The 24825-nt window shown below is 50.6% G+C and overlaps 1 protein-coding gene across 1 annotated transcript; it reads left to right on the top strand.

The window, feature by feature from the left end:
* Positions 1-131: 131 nt before the first annotated feature.
* On the top strand, positions 132-24503 carry cep68 (centrosomal protein 68). Its single transcript, XM_033026333.1, has 7 exons — positions 132-248; positions 4715-4914; positions 8855-10273; positions 12699-12821; positions 14527-14623; positions 18192-18358; positions 22694-24503. Exons 2-7 carry the CDS (start codon positions 4882-4884, stop codon positions 22715-22717), a joined length of 1863 nt encoding a protein of 620 aa, XP_032882224.1. The 5' UTR covers positions 132-248; positions 4715-4881; the 3' UTR covers positions 22718-24503.
* The last annotated feature ends 322 nt before the right edge of the window (positions 24504-24825 follow it).

The raw sequence follows: 24825 nt of genomic DNA, 5'->3' as shown, positions 1-24825 counted from the left end.
GTAGACGGCGCAGCCCGCTGTCGTCACACCGGCCCGGGGCGGGGAGAGAGGGGGAGAAGCCTGGGGCCTGGGGGCTGGGCCGGGGTCTGGGGGCTGGAGGCTGGAGTCTGGGCTGGGGCGGAGAGGCCGGGGCCGGGGCCGGGAGCTGGAGCAGCGGGGAGCGGCGAGTAGTGGAGGCCGCGGCCGGAGCCGGGACCCACAGCTGGAGCTGGAGGCGGCGGGGAGCGGCGAGGAACCGGGACAGGACGGTGAGTGCGGTCCCCGCCCCCACCCCGCCCGCCCGCGGACCCCGGCCACTGGACACCGGACACCAAACCCCAGACACTGGACACCAGACACTAGACACCAGACACTGGACCCCAGACACTAGCCACTGAACACTAGCCCCCGGACACTGGACACCAGACCCCAGCCACTGGCCCCCGGACCCTGGACACTAGCCCCCAGACACTGGACCCTAGACACCAGACACTAGCCCTCAGACACTGGACCTCAGACACTGGACCCCAGACACTGGACCTTGGCCACTAGCCACTGAACACTAGCCCCTGGACACCAGACCCCAGCCACTGGCCCCCGGACCCTGGACACCAGACACTGGACCCCAGACACCAGACACTGGACGCCAGACCCCAGACACCAGACACGACACCAGACCCCAGACACTGGACACGAGACCCTGGCCACTGGCCCCCAGACCCTGGACACTAGCCCCCAGACCCTCTGACCCCGGCCACTGGTGCAGGTACGGCAGGCAGTGAAGAAAGCTAGTGGCATGTTGGCCTTCATCACAAGAGGAGTCGAATATAGGAGCAAAGAGGTCCTTGTGCAGTTGTCCAGGGCTCTAGTGAGACCACACCTGTAGTCTCCGCTCTATAATCTTTGGTATTGTGTACAGTTTTGGTCTCCAAATTTGAGGAAGGACGTTCTTGCTATAAGTGAGTTCGGTATTCCGACTGCACATGCCCAGGACACGGGCCACTCGCGATAAACATTCTGGGTGGCTGTGCTGCTGCGTGTGTGCAGACTTGCGTTCCGTCCGTGGTCGGGGTCAGGCCTGGGTCTCCGGCGCTGCGGGCGCTGTTGAGTTGCAGCTGGGCCTTCCCTGTCCCCCTCCCGGGGACGGCCCACTGGCGGTTCGGCAGTGCTTGCGTCGCCGGGGACCCGGGTTCGATCCTGACTGCGGATGTGGCGCAGGTCTGTGTGCACGCGGTGACACGGTTGCCGCGAGTGTTTATCGCGAGTGACCTTTGACAAATCCCTTGATTCCTTGCGTTTTTCGGAATACCAAGCTCGCTTATTGAGGGAGTGCAGCGTAGGTTCACCAGGTTAATTCCCAGGATGGTGGGACTGTCAAATGCTGAGAGAATTGAGCGACTGGGCTTGTACACTCTGGAGTTTAGAAGGATGAGAGGGCATCTTATTGAAACATAGAAGATTATTAAGGGCTTGGACATGCTAGAGGCAGGAAACATGTTCCCGATGTTGGGGGTCCAGAACCAGGGGCCACAGTTTCAGAATAAGGGGTAAACCATTTAGAACTGAGATGAGGAAACACTTTTTCACCCAGAGAGTTGTGAGTCTGTGGAATTCTCTGCCTCAGAGGGCGGTGGAGGCCGGTTCTCTGGATACTTTCGAGAGAGCTAGATAGAGATCTTAAAGATAGCGGAGTCAAGGGATATGGGGAGAGGGCAGGAACGGGGTACTGATTGGGGATGATCAGCCATGATCACATTGAATGGCGGTGCTGGCTCGAACGGCCGAATGGCCTCCTCCTTCCCCTATTGTCTATTGGTACCTGGGTGCGGCCGTGCGTTGGTGGAGCTCGGTCAAGGTGCTGCCAGCCTCCTTTGTGATGAAGCAGTGGGATCTGCGGAGAGTGAGTGCCGACGGGAAGAGGCCGTCTCCTAGCCGCGGAGACCCAGGGCCGGATGTGGCCAAAGCCCCGACACACAATCCTTCCGTTGGCACGGCCAACCAGGTCCGTGTGGCATCGTGATGGAAATGACGTCACAATGAGGGGGGGGCTAAGTGTTGGCGGGGGTGGGGGTGGGGGTGCTACAAGTCTGTGGTCTCCACCACTCACTGCCACTAGCTCACAGCCATTGCCACGTTGCTAACACTGCCCGGTCACCAACCTCCTCACCTCTGTATCCACCCACCGCCTGTCCCCTCCCCCAGAGGCAGAGTCTGACCCCAGGGGGTGGTGCTGCTGCTGCGGCACTGTTGATGTGCACCCTGGAATGTCTGTGTGGCGTGTGGTGTCATTGAAGCCCTGGCATGGACCAGTGGCACCATGGGCATCCCCACCTGTGAAGGGTGGACAACAGCCCGTGGATCTGCTCTAACCAGGTAGGAGCCGGGCCTGGCACAGGCAGTGGCGGCACACAACGCACCTTCCAGCTGGCAAACCACACTGCACTGAACATGCCTCTCCTTTGATGTGTCGTTTTCACACCTTACACTTCCTTGTCTCTGTGTCTCCCTCTCCCCTGGCTTTCAGTCTGAAGAAAGGTCTCGACCCGAAAAATCACCCATCCCTTCTCTCCAGAGATGCTGCCTGACCCGCTGAGTTACTCCAGCACTCTGTGAAACGTCACCTATCCATGTTCTCCACAGATGCTGCCTGACCCGCTGAGTTACTCCAGCACTCTGTGAAATGTCACCTATCCATGTTCTACACAGATGCTGTCTGTCCCGCTGAGTTACTCCAGCACTCTGTGAAACGTCACCTATCCATGTTCTCCACAGATGCTGCCTGTCCCGCTGAGTTACTCCAGCACTCTGTGAAACGTCACCTATCCATGTTCTCCACAGATGCTGCCTGACCCGCTGAGTTACTCCAGCACTCTGTGAAAAGTCACCTATCCACGTTCTCCACAGATGCTGCCTGACCCGCTGAGTTACTCCAGCACTCTGTGTCTTTAGTAAACTCACATCTTGTGGGTCAATAGTCAGAATTGTTTTCAATAGACAATAGGTGCAGGAGTAGGCCATTTGGCCCTTCGAGCCAGCACCGCCATTCAATGTGGTCATGGCTGATCATCCCCAATCAGTACCCCGTTCCTGCCTTCTCCCCATATCCCCTGACTCTGCTATCTTTAAGGGTTTCCCAGAATGGAAATATGAAATACCAGAGAGCTTTAAGGTGAGAGGGGTAAAGTTTAAAGGAGATGTGTGGGGGGGCAGGTTTTTTACACAGAGGGTGGTGGGTGCCTGGAACGTGCTGCCAGGGGTGGGGGTGGAGGCAGATACGATAGTGGTGGTTTAGAGGCTTTTAGATAGACGCATGGATATCGAGGGATATGGATCATGTGCAGGCAGGGATGAGTTTAGTTCAAGTTCAAGTTCAAGTGAGTTTGTTGTCATGTGTCCCTGATAGGACAATGAAATTCTTGCTTTGCTTCAGCACAACAGAACATAGTCGGCATTGACTACAAAACAGATCAGTGTGTCCATATACCATAATATAAATATATACACACATGAATAAATAAACTGATAAAGTGCAAATAACAGATAATGGGCTATTAATGTTCAGAGTTTTGTCTGAGCCAGGTTTAATAGCCTGATGGCTGTGGGGAAGTAGCTATTCCTGAACCTGGTTGTTGCAGTCTTCAGGCTCCTGTACCTTCTACCTGAAGGAAGCAGGGAGATGAGTGTGTGGCCAGGATGGTGTGGGTCTTTGATGATACTGCCAGCCTTTTTGAGGCAGCGACTGCGATAAATCCCCTCGATGGAAGGGAGGTCAGAGCCGATGATGGACTGGGCAGTGTTTACTACTTTTTGTAGTCTTTTCCTCTCCAGGGCGCTCAAATTGCCGAACCAAGCCACGATGCAACCGGTCAGCATGCTCTCTACTGTGCACCTGTAGAAGTTAGAGAGAGTCCTCCTTGACAAACCGACTCTCCGTAATCTTCTCAGGAAGTAGAGGCGCGGATGAGCTTTCTTGATTATTGCATTAGTGTTCTGGGACCGTTAACGGCATCATCTTGGGCGTGGACATTGTGGGCCGAAGGGCCGGTACTGTTCTATGTGCTATGTTCTCGGGCTGGCTGCTGCTTGTCCAGTTCTATAACCTGATTACCTTTGACCAAGGGGGAGAGGAGATTGAATGACAACGTGTAAAGGAAGCTTTTAGTCTTTATTTGGATGAGGATTGTTTGCTTTGGGTCTAATTACAGGTGGAATTTGGAGCTTAAGTATAAATGGATCAGCTCTGTCCCACCCCCCACCACCCCTCCTGATTACCTGAAGTCCTGGCCCAGGCAAGTCCCAGCTTGTCTACTGGAGAGGGAAGTCCATTGTGTTGCTCCTCACAACAGAAGAATCTTTTGTCAGCAGTTACTCAGGTGTGCATGAATCCACTGAGTTACTGATGTAGGGGCGAGATAATCCTCACCGCGGGAGCAGGAGGAAGCTGAGTGTGTGCGAGTGAGTGTGTACGTGTGTGTCGGCTCCGGCTAATCTGTGCCTGGCAACCGAAGGTGCCAGCAACTCACCGGCCGGTTCACCACCCCCTTCTCCCGTCCCATCAATCCCCAGTCTGGGCTGCACCTGCACACAGCCGCCCACCTCTCCTCTCCCCTGGTCACCAGCCCGCCCCCAGCGTCACTGACCATGGACAGAATCACTGGCCACCGGACGGACAGTCACTGACCACTGGAATAGAAACACTGTCACTGTTTTCTAACACCTTTGATTTATCTCCAAGAAATAAGTGAATTCCTTCGACTGTGAAAGACTGAGGGCGAGTGGCGCGGTGCTTGAATGACGAGAAGCTGGAGCAAGGAGCGATGTCCACATCACACTGTGCGCAACCACACCCCACATCCACTGGGGGAAAGCTGTAAATGATCACTGGACTGTCGCCCCGCACCCATGTCCAACTATAGTGTAACGTCTAGACCACGGGTGAGAAATACTGTGTGTGTGTCTGTCTGTGTGTGTATACGTGTGTGTGTGTATAGTGTGTGTGTGTACATGTGTGTAGTGTGGGTGTATTGTGTGTGTAGTGTATATATATGCGTGTGTGTATAGTGTGTGTACATGTGTGTGTATAGTGTGCGTGTGTACATGTGTGTGTGTGTAGTGTGGGTGTATTGTGTGTGTGTGTAGTGTGTATATATATATATGCGTGTGTGTATAATGTGTGTGTGTATAGTGTGTGTGTGCGTATAGTTTGTGTGTGTGTGTATAGTGTGTAGTGTGTGTATAGTGTGCGTGTGTAGTGTGTGTACATATGTGTGTATTGTGTGTGAGTGTAGTGTATATATATGTGTGTGTGTACATGTGTGTGTATAGTGTGTGTGTGTGTGTATGTATATGTGTGTGTTTCTGTGTATATGTGTGTGCGTATATATATATGTTTATGTGTGTGTGTTTGTGTGTGTGTATATATATGTGTGTGTTTCTGTGTGTATATATGTGTATATGTGTGTGTATATATGTGTGTGTGTGTATATATGTGTATATGTGTGTGTGTCTGTACTGTATGTAATATAGTTGGGGTTTTTTAAGTCATTAAATTCATCCCAATAGAAAACAAAGATATCTGTTGAATTTAAGGACCAAAATCCCACCATAGCTGGTTGCTATTTAATTTGGAGAGTAATTTGCTCTTTATAAAAAATGTTGCATTTACCATCCAGAACGTCCAGAACAAATGGGGGCGAGTGGCATGGATGAGTTGGGCCGAATGGCCTGTATGGGTCTGGCTTTTTTTTTTTGAGAAAGAAACTGGCCTGAAATGCTGATTTAAAATTTAAAAAAAAAGACTTTTCTTCTACACTTTAGAGATACAGCGCGGAAACAGGCCCTTCATCCCACCGAGTCCGCAACGACCAGCGATCCACGCACACTATCACTATCCGACACACACTAGGGACAATGTTTATCAAAGCCAATTAACCTCCAAACCTGCACGTCTTTGGAGTGTGGGAGGAAAACAAAGATCTCGGAGAAAAACCCACACAGGTCACGGGGAGAACGTGCAAACTCCGTACAAACAGCGCCCGTGGTCGGGATGAAACCCGGGTCTCTGGTGCTGTGAGGCAGCAACTCTACCGCTGTGCCACCGTGACGCCCTGTATATTATGCCGACACCCAGGTGTCAAAGGTCACGGGGAGAAGGCAGGAGAATGGGGTTAGGAAGGAGAGATAGATCAGCCATGATTGAATGGCGGAGTAGACTTGATGGGCTGAAGGGCCTGTCCCACTTGGGCGACCTAATTGGCGAGTTTGCCCTCGACTCATACTCGCAGCATGGTCGACACGAGGTTGTAGCAGGTCTCCGTAACTCTCCTTCATGCTCGAGAGTGGTCTCCGCGTACTCGAAGCCTCAGCTAGGTCGCGGCATATTTTTCAACGTTAAAAAATGCCCGCGAGTAAAAAAAGGTCGCCATGGGGAAAAAATCGATACTTTTTTTACTCGTAGGTTTAGTCGTAGTAGATCGGCATGTTAGTCGTAGGTAATCTAGGGTAGTCGTAGATAGTCTTCACCATAGTCGAAGGGAGGTTGAAGGAGGTCGTCTTCAATCTCCACTATTCGGTGTCCAATTTTCCCGAAGCTAGTCGTAGCTGGTCTTCTACATAGTCGAAGGAGGTCTTTAAGGAGGTTTGTGGAATTCGCTGCCTCAGGAGGCGGTGGAGGCAGGTTCTCTGGATGCTTTCAAGAGAGCAAGATAGGGCTCTTAAAAATAGTGGAGTCAGGGGGATATGGGAAGAAGGCAGGAACGGGGTACTGATTGGGGATGATCAACCATGATCACATTGAATGGCGGTGCTGGCTCGAAGGGCCGAATGGCTTACTCCTGCACCTATTGTCTATATAACATGACATTTTTTCACTCTCCTAAACTCTTCTAAACTCGCCAATTAGGTCGCACAAGTGGGACAGCCCCTTAATTCTGCTCCTATCAGTAATGAGTACTTTTACATAGAGAGTGGTGAATCTGTGGAATTCTCTGCCACAGAAGGTAGTTGAGGCCAGTTCATTGGCTATATTTGGATAAACATGACTTCATCGGACAGAACCAGCATGGTTTTGTGAAGGGGAAGTCCTGTTTAACGAATCTGCTTGAATTCTTTGAGGAAGTAACAACCCGGGTGGATAAAGGGGAACCGGTGGATGTGGTATACTTGGACTTCCAAAAGGCTTTTGACAAGGTGCCACATAAGAGACTATTGCTAAAAATAAAAAATTATGGGATTGGGGGTAATATATTAGCATGGGTAGAGGATTGGCTAACAAATAGGAAGCAGAGAGTGGGGATAAATGGTTCATACTCGGGATGGCAACCGGTAACTAGCGGGGTTCCGCAAGGGTCGGTGCTGGGACCCCAGTTGTTCACAATTTATATAAATGATTTGGAGGAGGGAACCAAGTGTAATATATCAAAATTTGCGGACGATACAAAAATGGGAGGAAAAGTAGGGGATGAGGAGGTAGGAAGAGTCTGCAAAAGGATATAGATAAGCTAGGTGAGTGGGCAACAACTTGGCAGATGAAATTTAATACTAATAAATGTGAAGTCATTCACTTTGGGGGAAAAAAAATGATAGGGCAAGTTATTTTCTAAATGAGGAGGAGCTGCGTTGTAATGCAACGCAAAGGGATCTAGGGGTATTAGTACATGAATCACTAAAAGTTAGTATGCAGGTGCAGCAAGCAATCAGGAAGGCCAATGGAGTTTTGGCCTTTATTGCTAGGGGGATTGAGTATAAAAACACGGAGGTCTTGCTGCAGCTGTACACAGTATTAGTGAGACCACATTTGGAATACTGTGTACAGTTCTGGGGTCCATACTTAAGAAAGGATGTACTAGCCCTGGAGGCAGTGCAGCGAAGGTTTACAAGATTAATTCCTGCAATGAGGGGATTGACATATGAGGAAAGGTTAAGTAGGCTGGAACTCTACTCTTTGGAGTTTAGAAGAATGAGAGGCGATCTCATTGAAACATATAAGATCGTGAGGGGCCTTGATCGGGTGGATGCACCGAGGATGTTCCCAATGATTGGGGAAACTAGAACTAGGGGACATAGTTGCAGAATAAGGGGGGGCTCTTTTAAAACTGAGATGAGGAAGAACTTCTTCACCCAGAGGGTGGTTAATTTATGGAATTCACTGCCCCAGGGAGCAGTGGAAGCAGAAACGTTCAATATATTTAAGTCTAAAATAGATGGTTTTTTAGCTGCCAAGGGGATAAGGGGCTACGGGGAGAGGGCAGGGATATGGACCTAGGTATGGTTAGTATAGTAGACCTGAGTGATCTCCTGGACAAGTGTCGATCGCCTGGATTGGGGTCGGAGAGGAATTTCCCGGATTTTTTTCCCGAATTGGACCTGGGTTTTTATCCGGTTTTTTGCCTCCCCCAGGAGATCACGCGGTTCTTGGGGTGGAGAGGGGTGATAGCGGTATAAAGGGGAGGGTAGTGTCTTGTGTTCTGTGTCTTGTGTCTACTGTTTGTGGGTAAGTGTGTCTGTTTAGTGTTCAGCCATGAGCGAATGGCGGTGCGGGCTCGACGGACCTGGTGGTCTACTCTCGCACCTACTTTCTATGTTTCTATGTTTCTATGTTTAAGAGGGAGTTAGATGTGGCCCTTGTGGCTAAAGGGATCAGGGGGTATGGAGAGAAGGCAGGTACAGGATACTGAGTTGGATGATCAGCCATGATCATATTGAATGGCGGTGCAGGCTCGAAGGGCCGAATGGCCTACTCCTGCACCTATTGTCTATGTTTCTATGAGCATGTGTGTTTTGTGTTAGTGATGTATATTTTCTGTGCTGAGTATAATACTGATCTAACGCTGAGACTATAATAATGATGCTGCTGTGTGTTGTGTGAATCTTGCAGGGTGTTGGTATGCAGGAGGGCAAGTACTGTTACACTGCCCCTACGGGCAATTTGTCGTGGGTACCAACGCTACGCCCTAGCGCCGATGGCACCGACTCCCCGACCAGCAACACGTGCCGGACCTTCTCCCCCCCGCCAGCGGCCCGAGCTCACTGCCCCGCGGTGGGCCCGCTGGGCGGCACGGTGCCCAGACGCAACAGCCTGCCCGCTGCTGCCGGCAACAGCATCCATGGCGAGTGGTCAAGCAGGCAGTGGTCCCTCTCCTCTGCCCGGCACTGCCCCAGCCTGGACCCGCCCCCCACCCTCTCCCGGCAGCTCGGCCTCGGCCCCAGTCTGGACCCCCTCTCCCTGCTGCTGCCCAAGGGGAAGACCACCCTGGACACTCGTGGCGTGACGCCCTGCCGCCACGCTGACCAGGCCACTGAGTTACGGACACGCCAGCTGCCCTGTATCTCCGAGTACTGGGCGGGCAGAATGCCCGACTACTTTAAAGCAGTGCGGGACCGCTCGCTGCCCGACTGGGACCCCGATGAGGAGTACCAAGCCCTGCTGGACTTCACCTACCCGTTACGGCCCCTCAGCTTCAACTCCAGGGACGTGTTGGGCAGTGAGGATCTCTGCGCGGAGCTGTCGTGTTTGGATGTGTCTGAAGTGCTGGAGGACGGCTCCATGTCCGCTGACCACACACTGACCGCTCGAAGCCACTCGTCCTCTCCCGCTGAGCCGGGCTGCAGCGGCCAACTGGCTGACCAGAGCTGGCTCTTGGCCAAGCTGGCGGTGCCCGCTCCCCGCCTCTCCTCCAGCCCCCTGCCGGCAGCGCCCGGGTCCGGCCCGCGGCGTGGCGAGGAGTCTCGGACGCAGCTAGCCGACAGCCCGTTCACCAGCACCATCACCTCCGACTGCACGCTGGGCAACTCCGTCACCGACTCCGGGTTCCTCTCCAAGGACTCGAGTGAAGAGTTCTCCCTGCGGCCGCCATCCAGCGACCTCTCCGGCGGCGCCTTGCCCGCCACCGCGGAATCGGACAGCGAGCCGGAGTTCCTGCACCTCCCCCGCCGGCTCGGCCAACTGGACGATCTGGCCCGGCAGATCCACGGCCTGTCCGCTCGTCTAGACGAGTCTGGCCCCCAGACGGCCAGACTGCGGGACGGGGACGTGGAGGAGGGGGACGACCAGCGCTCCCTCCCCCATCCCCACACCACCATCGCCGGCGACCGGGGCCAGCTCTACCACCGGCTCGGCACGCAGTCCACCAGCGTCCAGCGCTGCCTGACCAGTGACGATACCATCGTGGAGCTACGGAGGGCCACTGACTTCATCCGCAAGCTCGGACACTGGCCCCGCTATGACCCTGACCACCACCTACCTCCACTCAACCACGACAGCTTCAACAATGACGGACTCCTCACACACATCCAGGTAACCACCGCCACCGAATGAAATAGGCAACGTTTTGGGCCGAAACCCTTCCATCAGATTGGGTCTGAAAAAAGGGTTTCGGCCCGAAACGTTGCCTATTTCCTTCGCTCCATAGATGCTGCTGCACCCGCTGAGTTTCTCCAGCACTTTTGTTCACCTTTGATTTTCCAGCATCTGCAGTTCCTTCTTAAACATTTAACCACTACCACCATCATGTCTACACAGCTGTCAGCAGGCAGCTGAACCATCCAACCCTAACTAGAGACAGGTCCTGAACTCCTATCATTCATTGTTCTTTATCTCTCCACATCACCGTCTATATCTCTCGTTTCCCTTATCCTGAACCAGTCTTAAGAAGGGTCTCGACCCAAAACGTCACCCATTCCTTCTCTCCAGAGACGCTGCCTGTCCCGCTGAGTTACTCCAGCATTTTGTTTAAACCGGCATCTGCAGTTCCTCCCTACACATCTGAACTTCTATCCACCTCTTTCTTCCCAGCTGTTATCAGGCAACTGAACCATCCCACCACAACCAGAGAGCAGCGCTGAACTACTATCTACCTCATTGGTGACCCTCGGACTATCCTTGATCGGACTTTGCTGGCTTTACCTTGCACTAAACGTTATTCCCTTATCATGTATCTGTACACTGTGGACGGCTCGATTGTAATCATGTATTGTCTTTCCGCTGACTGGTTAGCGCGCAACAAAAAAGCTTTTCACTGTACCTCGGTACACGTGACAATAAACTAAACTGAGGGGGGGGGGTGGAGCTGGAAAAGAGTGGAGGCCAGACAAAATGATTAAGAAGGAACTGCAGATGCTGGAAAAATTGAAGGTAGACAAAAAATGCTGGAGAAACTCAGCAGGTGAGGCAGCATCAATGGAGCGAAGGAATAGGCGACGTTTCGGGTGGAGACCCTTCTTCAGACTGATGTCGGGGTGGGGGCGGGGAAAAGAAAGGAAGAGGCGGAGACAGTGGGCTGTGGGAGAGCTCGGGAGGGGAGGGGAAGGAGGGAGAAAGCAGGGACTACCTGAAATTGGAGAAGTCCATGTTCATACCGCTGGGGTGTAAACTAACCAAGCGAAATATGAGGTGCTGCTCCTCCAATTTACGGTGGGACTCACTCTGGCCATGGCAGAGACCCAGGACAGAGAGGTCAGATGGGGAATGGGAGGGGGAGTTGAAGTGCTGAGCCACCGGGAGATCAGGTTGGTTATTGCGGACTGTGCGGAGGTGTTGGTCGAAGCGATCGCCAAGCCTACACTTAGTCTCACCGATGTAGAGCAGTTGAAACCTAGAGCAGTGGATGCAATAGATGAGGTTGGAGGAGAACCTCTGTCACACCTGGAAAGACTGCTTGGGTCCTTGGATGGCCAGACAAAGGCGAGCGAGTGATGGGTGGATACAGGTGAGGAGGGTTTGATTGGAGGGTGGGTGGACAAAAAGGGGAGTGTGTCACAGAACTCTTTAGTTTAGAGATACAGCACAGAAACATGCCCTTCGGCCCACCTAGTCCGTGCCGACCAGTGATCCCCGCACACTAATACAATAAGGACAATTCTGGACTTCCCAACATCCCCTGATGTTGGGGGAGTCCAGAACCAGGGGCCACAGTTTAAGAATAAGGGGTAAGCCATTTGGAACGGAGACGAGGAAACACTTTTCAACACAGAGAGTTGTGAGTCTGTGGGATTTTCTGCCTCAGAGGGCGGTGGAGGCCGGTTCTCTGGATACTTTCAAGAGAGAGCTAGATAGGGCTCTTAAAGATAGCGGAGTCAGGGGATATGGGGAGTAGGCAGGAACGGGGTACTGATTGGGGATGATCAGCCATGATCACATTAAATGGCGGTGCTGGCTCGAAGGGCCGAGTGGCCTACTCCTGCACCTATTGCCTATTGTCTAATTCACGGGTAGTAGATCTAAAATCAGAAAACGGTGTAAATACACGAGAGGACGGGCAGCGGGCGTGGAGGGAGAGAAACAGGAATGGCATTCTGGTAGAAAGAGCCAGTCTCTCTGAAGTCGGCTCTCTTTCTCTCCAGAGATGTTGCCTGTCCCGCTGTGTTACTCCAGCATTCTGTGTCTATCTTCAGTCTCTCTGAAGGGTCTGGAGCTGAATGATTCTCCGCAGATGCCTCCCGCTGTCTCCAGCAGTTTGTTTTTAGTGTGGATGTGTGGAGCGTTTAGCTTCCCTGTGTGTTCTTTGCCTCAGAGGGCGGTGGAGGCCGGTTCTCTGGATGCTTTCAAAAGAGAGTTGGACAGAGGTCTTAAAGATAGCGGAGTCAGGGGATATGGGGAGAAGGCAGGAACGGGGTACTGATTGGGGATGATCAGCCGTGATCACATTGAATGGCGGTGCTGGATGGAAGGGCCGAATGGCCTGCTCCTGCAACTATTGTCTATTGTCTGTTGTACGATACAGGAGTTTGGTGGCAAGCTGGAGGAGATGGTGCAGTGGCTGTACACGGTGGCAGAGACCATGGACAACTGGGTCCCACCGCTGCCCGACATGGGCAGCATCAAGTCCTCTCTCGATATCTGCACGGTGAGTCTGTCTGTCACAGTTGCAGGAACAGCACCTCATATTTCCCTTGGGCAGCCTACACCCCAGCGGTATGAACATTGACTTCTCTAACTTCAAGTAACCCTGTCTCTCCATCCCCTCCCCCACCCTAGTCCTACCAGCGTCTTGTCATAAGTGATAGTAGTAGAATTAGGCCGTTCGGCCCATCAAGTCCATACTCTGCCATTCAATCACGGCTGATCTATCTCTCCCTCCTAACCCCATTCTCCTGCCTAAAAGAACGTCTTGTTGAGTCTCATTGTCTGCAACAGGTTTTCACCTCAACCACAGCCAACAATGGCCTGTCTCCTTTGTCATCGTTACTTCTTTGCATATCTTTCGTTCTATATCTCACTATATCATCGTCTATATCTCTCCTTTCCCTCCCCCCTGACTCTAAGTCTGAAGGAGGGTCTCGACCCGAAACGTCACCCATTCCTTCTCTCCACAGATGCTGCCTGACCTACTGAGTTACTCCAGCACTCTGTGAAACGTCACCTATCCATGTTCTCCACAGATGCTGCCTGACCTACTGAGTTACTCCAGCACTCTGTGAAACGTCACCTATCCATGTTCTCCACAGATGCTGCCTGACCCGCTGAGTTACTCCAGCACTCTGTGAAACGTCACCTATCCATGTTCCCCACAGATGCTGCCTGACCCGCTGAGTTATGGTGCAGCAGCATCTGTGGAGCTAAGGAAATAGGCAACGTTTCGGGCCGAAACCCTTCTGGAAATAGGCAACGTTTCGGGCCAAAACCCGGAAGGGTTTCGGCCCGAAACGTTGCCTATTTCCTTAGCTCCATAGCTGCTGCTGCACCCGCTGAGTTACTCCAGCACTCTGTGAAACATCACCTATCCATGTTCTCCACAGATAGACAATAGGTGCAGGAGTAGGACATTCGGCCCTTCGAGCGAGCACCACCATTTAATGTGATCATGGCTGATCATCCCCAATCAGTACCCCGTTCCTGCCTTCTCCCCATATCCCCTGACTCCGCTATTTTTAAGAGCCCTATCTAGTTCTCTCTTGAAAGTATCCAGAGAACCGGCCTCCACCGCCCTCTGAGGCAGAGAATTCCACAGCCTCACCACTCTCTGTGAGAAAAAATGTTTCCTCGTCTCCATTCTAAATGGCTTAGCCCTTATTCTTAAACCGTGGCTGCCAGATTGAATTGAATTGAATTGAATACCTTTATTGTCATTCAGACCTTACGGTCTGAACGAAATTTCGTGCCTGCAGTCATACATACAATCATACAATAATAAACAACAATAAACACAAATTAACACCACCACAGTGTATCCTCCAAGCACCTCCTCACTGTGGTGGAGGCAAAAATCTGCCTTGGTGCTGCCTGACCCACTGAGTTACTCCAGCACTCTGTGTGGATGAGTTTATATGATGTCCTTTCACTGAATGACGTCTGTACGTATGTTATGTACATATTGAATGGTTCTTGTTGTTTATTACGGAGTGCAGTGTCGTGCTGCTGCAAGCAAGAATTTAATCCTTCTGCCTTGGAACATGTAGCAATAAAACTCTCGACACTCCTTGACTTCAATAATAGTTTTGAGTTTTAACCCTGCGTTGCTGGTGGTATGATTTTTTTTCCCCCCCCCCAGAAATAAATGTAAATGATTATCTACGACAAATGTGAGCGTTTCTGGTGTATTCTGTTTGCAGGCGTTTAAGAATGATGTGAAGGAACACCAAGAGCTAACCGATTCTGTGTTGAAATCTGGAGAAATCCTGCTGAAATCAGTGGTGGACACCACCCCAGGTATAGTCACGGGTCTGTAGCAGAGCGGGAACCCCTTCCGTGACACACTGGTCAACCTGAGGAGCAACTTCAGCAACTGACTGGTCCCACCAAGATGCCACAGGAGATCCTTCTTCCCTGTGGCTATCAAACTGTACAACTCCTCCCCCTTCTGTCGTGGGGTAGACTGAGACTGACTCCCCCCCCCCCCCAATCCTTGCACATTCCCCAATCAATAGACAATAGACAGCAGGAGTAGGCCATTCGGCCCTTCGAGCCAGCACCGCCATTCAATGTGATCATGGCTGATCATCCACAATCAGTACCCCGTTCCTGCCTTTTCCCCATATCCCCTGACTCCGCTATTTTTAAGAGCCCCATCTAGCTTTCTCTTGAAAGTATCCAGAGAACCGGCCTCCACCGCCCTCTGAGGCAAAGAATTCCACAGACTCACCACTCTGTGAGAAAAAGTGTTTCCTTGTCTCCGTTCTAAATGGCTCACTCCTTATTCTTAAACTGTGGCCCCTGGTTCTAGTCTCCCCCAACATCGGGAACATGTTTCCTGCCTCTAGCGTGTCCAAGCCCTTAACAATCTTATATGTTACAATGAGATTCCCTCTCATCCTTCTAAACTCCTTTCCACTCGTCACTTTTGTGGTGTGTTATGACTGTTGGCAAACTCGTATCGTGTGAGCAAGGTGTACTTGGACTCCTAACCACACACGAGTCTATAAGCTAATAGATAACATACGTGAATCATAAGTGAACAGAATTAGGCCATTCAGTCCATCGAGTCTACTCCACCATTCAATCCTGGCTGATCTATCTCTCCCTCCTAACCCCATTCTCCTGCCTTCTCCCCGTGACCCCTGACACCCGTACTGATCAAGAATCTAAATATCTCTGCCGTAAAAAATATCCACTGACTTGGCCTCCACATTGGATCACAACATTTATTTGTTCAATAGAGTGTTCGGTTATTTAACAAGTCGGGTATAAATTGTTGATCAATGTCGCCTGATTGATGTACACACCGCGACCTTTTATTCCACAAGAATGTCTGCTGTGTTTTGTGGGAATGATGCTGCTGGAATGTTGTTCGAGAATGCCGCTGAGATTTCAGAATCTCTACATCGGTGAGACCAAGCGTAGGCATGGCGATCAGTTTTGCCCAACAGCTCCGCTCGGTCCGCATTTACCAACCTGATCTCCCGGTGGCTCAGCACTTCAACTCCCCCTCCCATTCCGAATCCGACCTCGCTGTCCTGGCCCTCCTCCATGGCCAGAGTGAGTCCCACCGGAAATTGGAGGAGCAGCTCCTCATATTCCACTTGGGCAGTCTGCACCCTAGCGGCATAAACATTGAATTCACCAATTTCCGGTAGCCCTTGCTGTCTCCTCCCCTTCTCAGCTTTCCCTCAGCCCTCGGGCCACTCCTTTTACTTTCTACCATCTTAACCCACCCCCCCCCCCACCCTACATCAGTCTGAAGAAGGGTTTCAGCCTGAAACGTTGCCTATTTCCTTCGCTCCATAGATGCTGCTGCACCCGCTGAGTTTCTCCAGCATTTTTTGTTTACTTTCAGAATCTCTAAAATACAAAGGACTGAAAATAAAATGGGGGACAGTTGCGGGGGGCGGGGGGGGGGGGATTCGCAGACTTGTCCCCCACCACCATACAGACTTATTTCTCAAAGGTAAAAAAAATGGCCATCCTCTTCCCCCCCCCCCATTTTATTGTAGTTATTGAGGGGATTATGGGCGACACGTTGGCGCTGCGGTAGAGTTGCTGCCTCACAGTGCCAGAGACCAGAGAGACCCGGGTACAATCCTGACCACGGGCGCTTGCACGTTCTCCCCGTGACAGCGTGGGTTTTCTCCGGGTGCTCCGGTTTCCTCCCACACTCCAAAGACGCGAGGATTTAATCGGCCCTCTGTAAATTGCCCCTGGTGCCCAGGGAGTGGATAAGAAAGTGGGATCGTGTAGAACCAGTGTGGACGGGTGATCGATGGTCGGCACGGACTCGGTGGGCCGTAGGGCCTGTTCCCGTGCTGTATCTTTCAATAAATCAATCAAACAATTCCTAACATGAATGAATGATATTTGTAATCTGCTCTTGATGATGTTTCATGGCGATAGAGACAGGTTCACAAGTTATAGGAGTAGAATTAGACCATTCGGCCCATCGAGTGCACTCCGCCATTCAATCACGGTTGATCTATCTCTGCCTCCGAACCCCATTCTGCCTTCTCCCCATAACCATTGACACCCGTTCTAATCAAAAATTTGTCTATCTCTGCCTTAAAAATATCCACTGCCTTGTGGCCTCCACAGGCAATGAGTTCCACAGATTCACCACTCTCTGACTAAAGAAGTTCCTCCTCACCTCCTTTCCAAAAGAGCGCCCTTTAATTCTGAGGCTGTGACCTCTGCTCCTAGACTCTCCCAGCAGTGGAAACATCCTCTCCATCAATGCCTTTCATGATTGTGTAAGTTCCAAAAAGGTCAACCGTCTAACCCACTCATTCCTGGGATCATTCTTGTAAATTCTCCTAACCCTCGACTCCATAACTCTGGTTAGACCATGGGCGGAAATCCTTGGGGGGTACAGTAGGGACACGTCCCCCCCCCCCCCCCCCACCCTGCTTTGAGAGGTGGGGGACAATCCCCCCCCCCCCATGTTTTGTAATCCGGACTTCATCAGCCGCTTTCTAAGGGCTGAATCGGCCCGTTCGTAGAGCCTTTCAGCGCCCGGCGCGGCTTACAATCAAACTGCTGCGTCATGGCGATCGAGGCTCCCGATGTTGAAGCCCCCGCCGGGCGATGAAAGGCCCCGCGAACGGGCTGATTCAAGCCCCACGATTCGGGACTGACGAAGCTGCTGTTGCTGGAGTTCGGAGTCGGTCACCAACCGGGACAGCTCATAGAAACATAGAAGATAGGTGCAGGAGTAGGCCGTTCGGCCCTTCGAACCTGCACCGCCATTCAATATGATCATGGCTGATCATCCAACTCAGTATCCTGTACCTGCCTTCTCTCCATACCCCCTGATCCCTTTAGCCACAAGGGCCACATCTAACTCCCTCTTAAATATAGCCAATGAACTGGCCTCAACTACCTTCTGTGGCAGAGAATTCCACAGATTCGCCACTCGCTGTGTAAAAAAATATTTTCTCATCTATGTCCTAAAGGGTTTCCCCTTTATCCTTAAACTGTGACCCCTTGTCCTGGACTTCCCCATCATTGGGAACAATCTTCCTGCATCTAGCCTGTCCAACCTCTTAAGAATTTTGTAAGTTTCTGTAAGATCCCCCCTCAATCTTCTAAATTCTAGCGAGTACAAGCCGAGTCTATCCAGTCTTTCTTCATATGAAAGTCCTGACATCCCAGGAATCAGTCTGGTGAACCTTCTCTGTACACCGCTCCTGATGTTGCCGTGCACAGGGCCCACGGCCAAAGCCTTGCGTGTTTGTGTGTGCGCGCGTGTGCATTGTGTGTGTCCATCCCCCCCCCCCATGTTTTGATCGCCATTTCCATGCCTGGGTCGGACTGCTGGTGTGATTGCTGCTAATTTCTGTTGTGATGTCAGTCCTCAGGGAGACGCTGCAGTTGATCGCAAGACAATCGAAGAGGCTGAACGGACATGCCGCCCACCTGTACTCGTCCATCCTCACGGCCATGAGCATGGTCAAAGATGACCTGCAGGCCAAGCAACTGGAACTGGAGGCGGACGGTGTGGAGAGGCAGCTATCACTGGTAAATGAACCACCAACTACACACTCAATGTGGCCCAAATTGTGCAACGTGTTCAATCTGTCCACTTATAGAAACATAGAAAATGGGTGCAGGAGGAGGCCATTCGGCCCTTCGAGCCAGCACCGCCATTCAATGTGATCATGGCTGATCGTCCCCTATCAATAACCCGTGCCTGCCTTCTCCACATATCCCTTAACTCCACTAGCCCCTAGAGCTCTATCTAACTCTCTCTTAAATCCATCCAGTTATTTGGCCTCCACTGCCCTCTGTGGCAGGGAATTCCACAAATTCACAACTCTCTGGGTGAAAAAGTTTTTTCTCACCTCAGTCTTAAATGACCTCCCCTTTATTCTAAGACTGTGGCCCCTGGTTCTGGACTCGCCCAACATTGGGAACATTTTTCCTGCTTGTCCAGTCCTTTTATAATTTTATATGTTTCTATAAGATACCTCCCCCTCATCCTTCTAAACTCCAGTGAATACAAGCCTAGTCTTTTCAATCTTTCCTCATGTGACAGTCCTGCCATCCCAGGGATCAATCTCGTGAACCTACGCTGCACTGCCTCCATGAGATTAGGAACAGATATCCTGTTTGTCCAAAGAGGTCGTGCACACTACCAATTCACTTTATTGTCATGTGTATTGTCAGCTATTAGAAACATAGAAAAACAGGTGCAGGAGTAGGCCATTCGGCCCTTCGAGCCAGCACTGCCATTCAATACTGATTCCTGGGATGCCAGGACTGTCTTATGAAGAAAGACTGGATAGACTTGGTTTATACTCTCTAGAATTTAGGAGATTGAGAGGGGATCTTATAGAAACTTATAAAATTCTTAAGGGGTTGGACAGGCTAGATGCAGGAAGATTGCTCCCGATGTTGGGGAAGTCCAGGACAAGGGGTCACAGCTTAAGGATAAGGGGGAAATCCTTTAAAACCGAGATGAGAAGAACTTTTTTCACACAGAGAGTGGTGAATCTCTGGAACTCCCTGCCACAGAGGGTAGTCGAGGCCAGTTCATTGGCTATATTTAAGAGGGAGTTAGATGTGGCTAAGGGGATCAGAGGGTATGGAGAGAAGGCAGGTACGGGATACTGAGTTGGATGATCAGCCATGATCATATTGAATGGCGGTGCAGACTCGAAGGGCCGAATGGCCTACTCCTGCACCTAATTTCTATGTTTCTAATATGATCATGGCTGATCATCCCCGTTCCTGCTTTCTCCCCATATCCCTTGATTTTGTTAGCCCTAGGAGCTAAATTTTTCAACATGTTGAAAATTTTTCAGTGCCAGTGGCGACAATTTTTGTTGTAGGTTGTCGCCAGGTGCTGTAGGTAAAACTAGTCCCTGGCAGTCTCTTAAGTGGGACAGGCCCACTCTCTCTTGAAAACATCCAGCGAACTGTTGCGTGCTAACCAGTCAGCGGAAAGACAATACAATGATTACATTCAAGCCAGTTAGTGTATAGATACATGATAGCGTGTTGTGATCTCCAGGGTGATGATTAAATGGAGCCCTAGTCCCTTCTCAGTAATTGCCCAAAGTAAGAAGGCATTTTAAATTCAGCGCCACTCATATCCCTTGGTCTAAAAAGACTTGGCTTTTACGTACAAGTAAATGCCACTGGAGGGCAGCACAGAGCAGTGAGCTGACCACAAAATGGAAGTGTAATCAATTGCAAATGTATTCTTTGAAAGCCGGGGAAGGCGACTAGTTTTATGGATGACGTGTCAAATTTCCTCCTTGCTCTATCTATTGTATGTGTGTTTGAACGGACTGTATGGGGTGGTGAATGTCTGGAGTTCATCGCCGTAGACAGTTGTAGAGTCAGTTGATAAATTACGGGTGTACACAGAAATTGCTGGAGAAACTCAGCGGGTGCAGCAGCATCTATGGAGCGAAGGAAATGGGGAACGTTTCAGGCCAAAACCCGGAAGGAAATAGGTAACGTTTCGGGCCGAAACCCATAAGGGTTTCGGCCCGAAACGTTGCCTATTTCCTTCGCTCCATAGATGCTGCTGCACCCGCTGAGTTTCTCCAGCAATTTTGTCTACCTTCGATTTTCCAGCATCTGCAGTTCCTTCTTGCACACGATATATTACGGGTGTCAGGGGTTATGGATAGGTGACGTTTCACAGCGTGCTGGAGTAACTCAGTGGGTCAGGCAGCATCTGTGGAGAACATGGATAGGTGACGTTTCACAGAATGCTGGAGTAACTCAGCGAGTCAGGCAGCATCTGTGGAGAACATGGATAGGTGACGTTTCACAGAATGCTGGAGTAACTCAGCGGGTCAGGCAGCATCTGTGGAGAACATGGATAGGTGACGTTTCACAGAGTGCTGGAGTAACTCAGCAGGTCAGGCAGCATCTGTGGAGAACATGGATAGGTGACGTTTCACAGAGTGCTGGAGTAACTCAGCAGGTCAGGCAGCATCTGTGGAGAACATGGATAGGTGACGTTTCACAGAGTGCTGGAGTAACTCAGCAGGTCAGGCAGCATCTGTGGAGAACATGGATAGGTGACGTTTCAGAGTGCTGGAGTAACTCAGCGAGTCAGGCAGCATCTGTGGAGAACATGGATAGGTGACGTTTCACAGAATGCTGGAGTAACTCAGCGGGTCAGGCAGCATCTGTGGAGAACATGGATAGGTGACGTTTCACAGAGTGCTGGAGTAACTCAGCGGGTCAGGCAGCATCTGTGGAGAACATGGATAGGTGACGTTTCACAGAGTGCTGGAGTAACTCAGCGGGTCAGGCAGCATCTGTGGAGAACATGGATAGGTGACGTTTCACAGAGTGCTGGAGTAACTCAGCGGGTCAGGCAGCATCTGTGGAGAACATGGATAGGTGACGTTTCACAGAGTGCTGGAGTAACTCAGCAGGTCAGGCAGCATCTGTGGAGAACATGGATAGGTGACGTTTCAGAGTGCTGGAGTAACTCAGCGAGTCAGGCAGCATCTGTGGAGAACATGGATAGGTGACGTTTCAGAGTGCTGGAGTAACTCAGCGGGTCAGGCAGCATCTGTGGAGAACATGGATAGGTGACGTTCAGGGTCACAGCCCATACTTTCCCCACAATATCACCTATCTGTGTTCTCCAGCACTTTGTGTCCTTTTCTACAGCATTAACCGATCGGTTTATCTGATAGTGTGCAAAGCAAAGAAACATTTAGACATGGATAGGACAGGTTTAGAGGGATCTGAGCCAAACGCAGGTAGGTGGGTCATGTTGGTCGGGGCAGGCAAGTTGGGCCGAAGGGCCTGTTTCCACGCTCTATCACTCTAAAGCTTTCTCAACTACTTGTTTCAAACACTGAAAAGGCCCAAGTAAAATGTCTTCCTCCAAAGCAAATGCTCAGAAAAGGGGGAGTATAACGAGGCCTGGGTGTTCATTGTTCATCAGTCAATGAAAGTAAGCATTTAAGGACTCCATTCAAGGACCCAAGCAGTCGTTCCAGGTGCGACAGAGGTTCACCTGTATCTCCTCCAACCTCATCTATTGCATCCGCTGCTCTAGATGTCAGCTGATCTATATCGGTGAGACTAAGCAGAGGTTGGGCGACCGTTTCGCCGAACACCTCCGCTCGGTCCACAAGAACCTACCTGGTTCAGCACTTCAAATCCCCCTCCCATTCCCCGTCTGACCCCTCTGTCCTGGGTCTCCTCCATGGCCAGAGTGAGCAACACCGGAAATTGGAGGAACAGCACCTCATATTCCGCTTGGGGAGTCTGCATCCTGCAGGCATGAACATTGAATTCTCCCAATTTTGTTAGCCCTTGCTGTCTCCTCCCATCCCTCAGCCCCCGGGCTCCTCCTCCTCCTTTTTCCTTCCTTCTCCCCGCCACCCCCTATCAGTCTGATCATCCAACTCAGTATCCTGTACCTGCCTTCTCTCCATACCCCCTGATCCCTTTAGCCACAAGGGGCCACATCTAACTCCCTCTTAAATATAGCCAATGAACTGGCCTCAACTACCCTCTGTGGCAGAGAGTTCCAGAGATTCACCACTCTGTGAAAAATGTTTTTCTCAACCTCTCCGTTCTCACAGCATGGCAACGGAGGCGTTTGCAGTTCCTTCTTGAACACTGACTTTCACAGCTGCTCTGCAAGTGGTAAACAGTGTGGGGGTCAGTTTATCAACACTTCCTCTTGCGACCGGCTGGATAACATGTGAATAATGTTTGTCACTCTACACCCAGTCACAGTGTCTGGGATATTTATAACTGCTGTGTGCTTTGACAAATGTAACACTGAGGTCTCGAAATCCACACTTGTTTACAGGGTACGCATCGCGTCATCTGCAGTCATTCCTTGTGTGGCATTTTGTGTTTCAGGCTGAAGATTGCAAGTGGCATTGATGAAGATCTCATCGCGGGAAAGCACGCCAGCTTGGATACACCCAGTGAACCAACCACCACATTGCAGCTCCTCAGTATTCAACTCTGACAATTGTTTTTGCATTTGTACATTCCTATTTGATTTGGGGGGGAAAAGAAATCTCATACCTGTGAAGTACATAGGCATATACTTGCAATTAACTTTGTTTTAAAGCTCTTTACGCAGTCAAGTGCTGTTTACTTTCAATGTTATAACAATTTTAATTCAACTTCTGCACTGGTCCAATTCATGTTGACCAGAGGTGTGTGGGATAAAAATAATTTAAACTTTTGAATAGCAGCTAGTGCCATAACCTATTGTTAGCCAATAACTTGTGTATTGTGAGGATTTCAAGATAGACAGTGGCGTGAGGTGGGAGTCTAAGAGTTACTCCTTGCCCGACAGTTCCAGATGATGCACTTGGCTCCCATGGACTTGAAGACTATTAATACAGCACCCACTTAAATCCTGCAGTCTTATGCCCCTTGTCCCACTTAGGAAACCTGAACGGAAACTTCTGGAGACTCTGCGCCCCACCCAAGGTTTCCATGCGGTTCCCAGAGGTTTTTGTCAGTCTCCCTACCTGCTTCCACTACCTGCAACCTCCGGCAACCACCTGCAACCTCCGGGAACCGCACGGAAACCTTGGGTGGGGCGCAAAGTTTCCATAGGTTTCCGTTCAGGTTTCCTAAGTGGGACAGGGGCAATATAGAGTGCAAACAGGTCCTTCGACCCAACTTGCCCACACCGACCAACACGTCCCAGCTACACTAGTCCCACCTGCCCGCATTTGGCCCATATCCCTCCAAACCTGTCCTATCCATGCACATGTTTCCAAAACTTTGGGATAGTCCCAGCTTCAACTACCTCCTCTGGCAGCACATTCCATACACCCACCACCCTCTGTGTAAAAGGTTACTCCTCAGATTCCTATTAAATCTTTTCCCCTTCACCTTACACCTGTGTCCTCTGGTCCTCGATTCCCCTACTCTGGGCAAGAGACTTTGTGCATCTACCCGATCTATTCCTCTCATGATCTTATACAATCGGTGAACAAGAATCGTATTTGATGTAGGTGTAGTTTAAAACCAGTTCTCCTCCAGAATCCCATATGTTCATGGGGCAGAATTAGGCCATTCAGCCCATCAGGTCTACCCCCATCATTCAATCATGGCTGATCTATCCTCCCCTCTCTTCTCCCCCTGGGAATTGCACAGGTGTGGATTAGAAACAAACTTGAACTAACTCACACTTAATGTTTTTTGTGTCATTCCTAACTGTCACTGTATGTCATGTTGTCACTTGCGGGCAGAGCACCAAGGCAAATTCCTTGTATGTGAATACTTGGCCAATAAACTTATTCATTCACTTCAACCCTTCAGCAAGAGTGGAAATGGCAAGGCATTGCTGTCAGTCCACCTCAACCCTGTGTGGAACCACCACTCCACACCCCAGGCAGCAGCTTACCCCAATGGCCACCTCCAGTGTTGGTGTGACATCAACACAGTGGAAGGTGGCGACATTTTGTATGCCCACACTTTTGATACTAGCTTTTGTACCGTTCCTGTAACATGTTATGTGGTTGATAAAAACAATTTGCAACTCAACCACGGCAATTCTGTGCCATTGTGCAGGTAATTTTGATGTTTTTTGTAATCTGAAAATGTAATGTTTGGTGGTTTGATGCAACCTGTGCCGCTGCGAAATCACACTCACGCCTTAAGAAAAGTGACTTGCAATGCTTTTAATAAAATGTTTTATTTTTAATCCGTTAGTCTGCATACATTTTATAGGGCGGGACAGTAATGAATTATAGTCCACACCTTCATATTCCACCGGGTGGCGCCTTCAACAATGGCAGCCTCGCCAACAGTCTGTGTCTTTTTTGTTATTTTTTAGTGTTTTTAAAAATTTATGTTAATGTTCTCTTTTGTTTTATGTGGGGGTCGGGGGAACTTTTTTTCAATCTCTTACCTTGCCAGAGATGCAATTGTTTTCCGGATCGGATCTCGTCGCTCTGCAGCCTAACATCGTGGAGCTGGCTGCCTTGTTCAGGACTGACTTTGAGCCCCACCGCGGGCGTGGACCA

This window comes from Amblyraja radiata, chromosome 8 (assembly GCF_010909765.2).
Source record: "Amblyraja radiata isolate CabotCenter1 chromosome 8, sAmbRad1.1.pri, whole genome shotgun sequence".
NCBI classification, from domain to species: domain Eukaryota; kingdom Metazoa; phylum Chordata; class Chondrichthyes; order Rajiformes; family Rajidae; genus Amblyraja; species Amblyraja radiata.
This window is presented reverse-complemented; position numbering and strand designations above follow the sequence as displayed.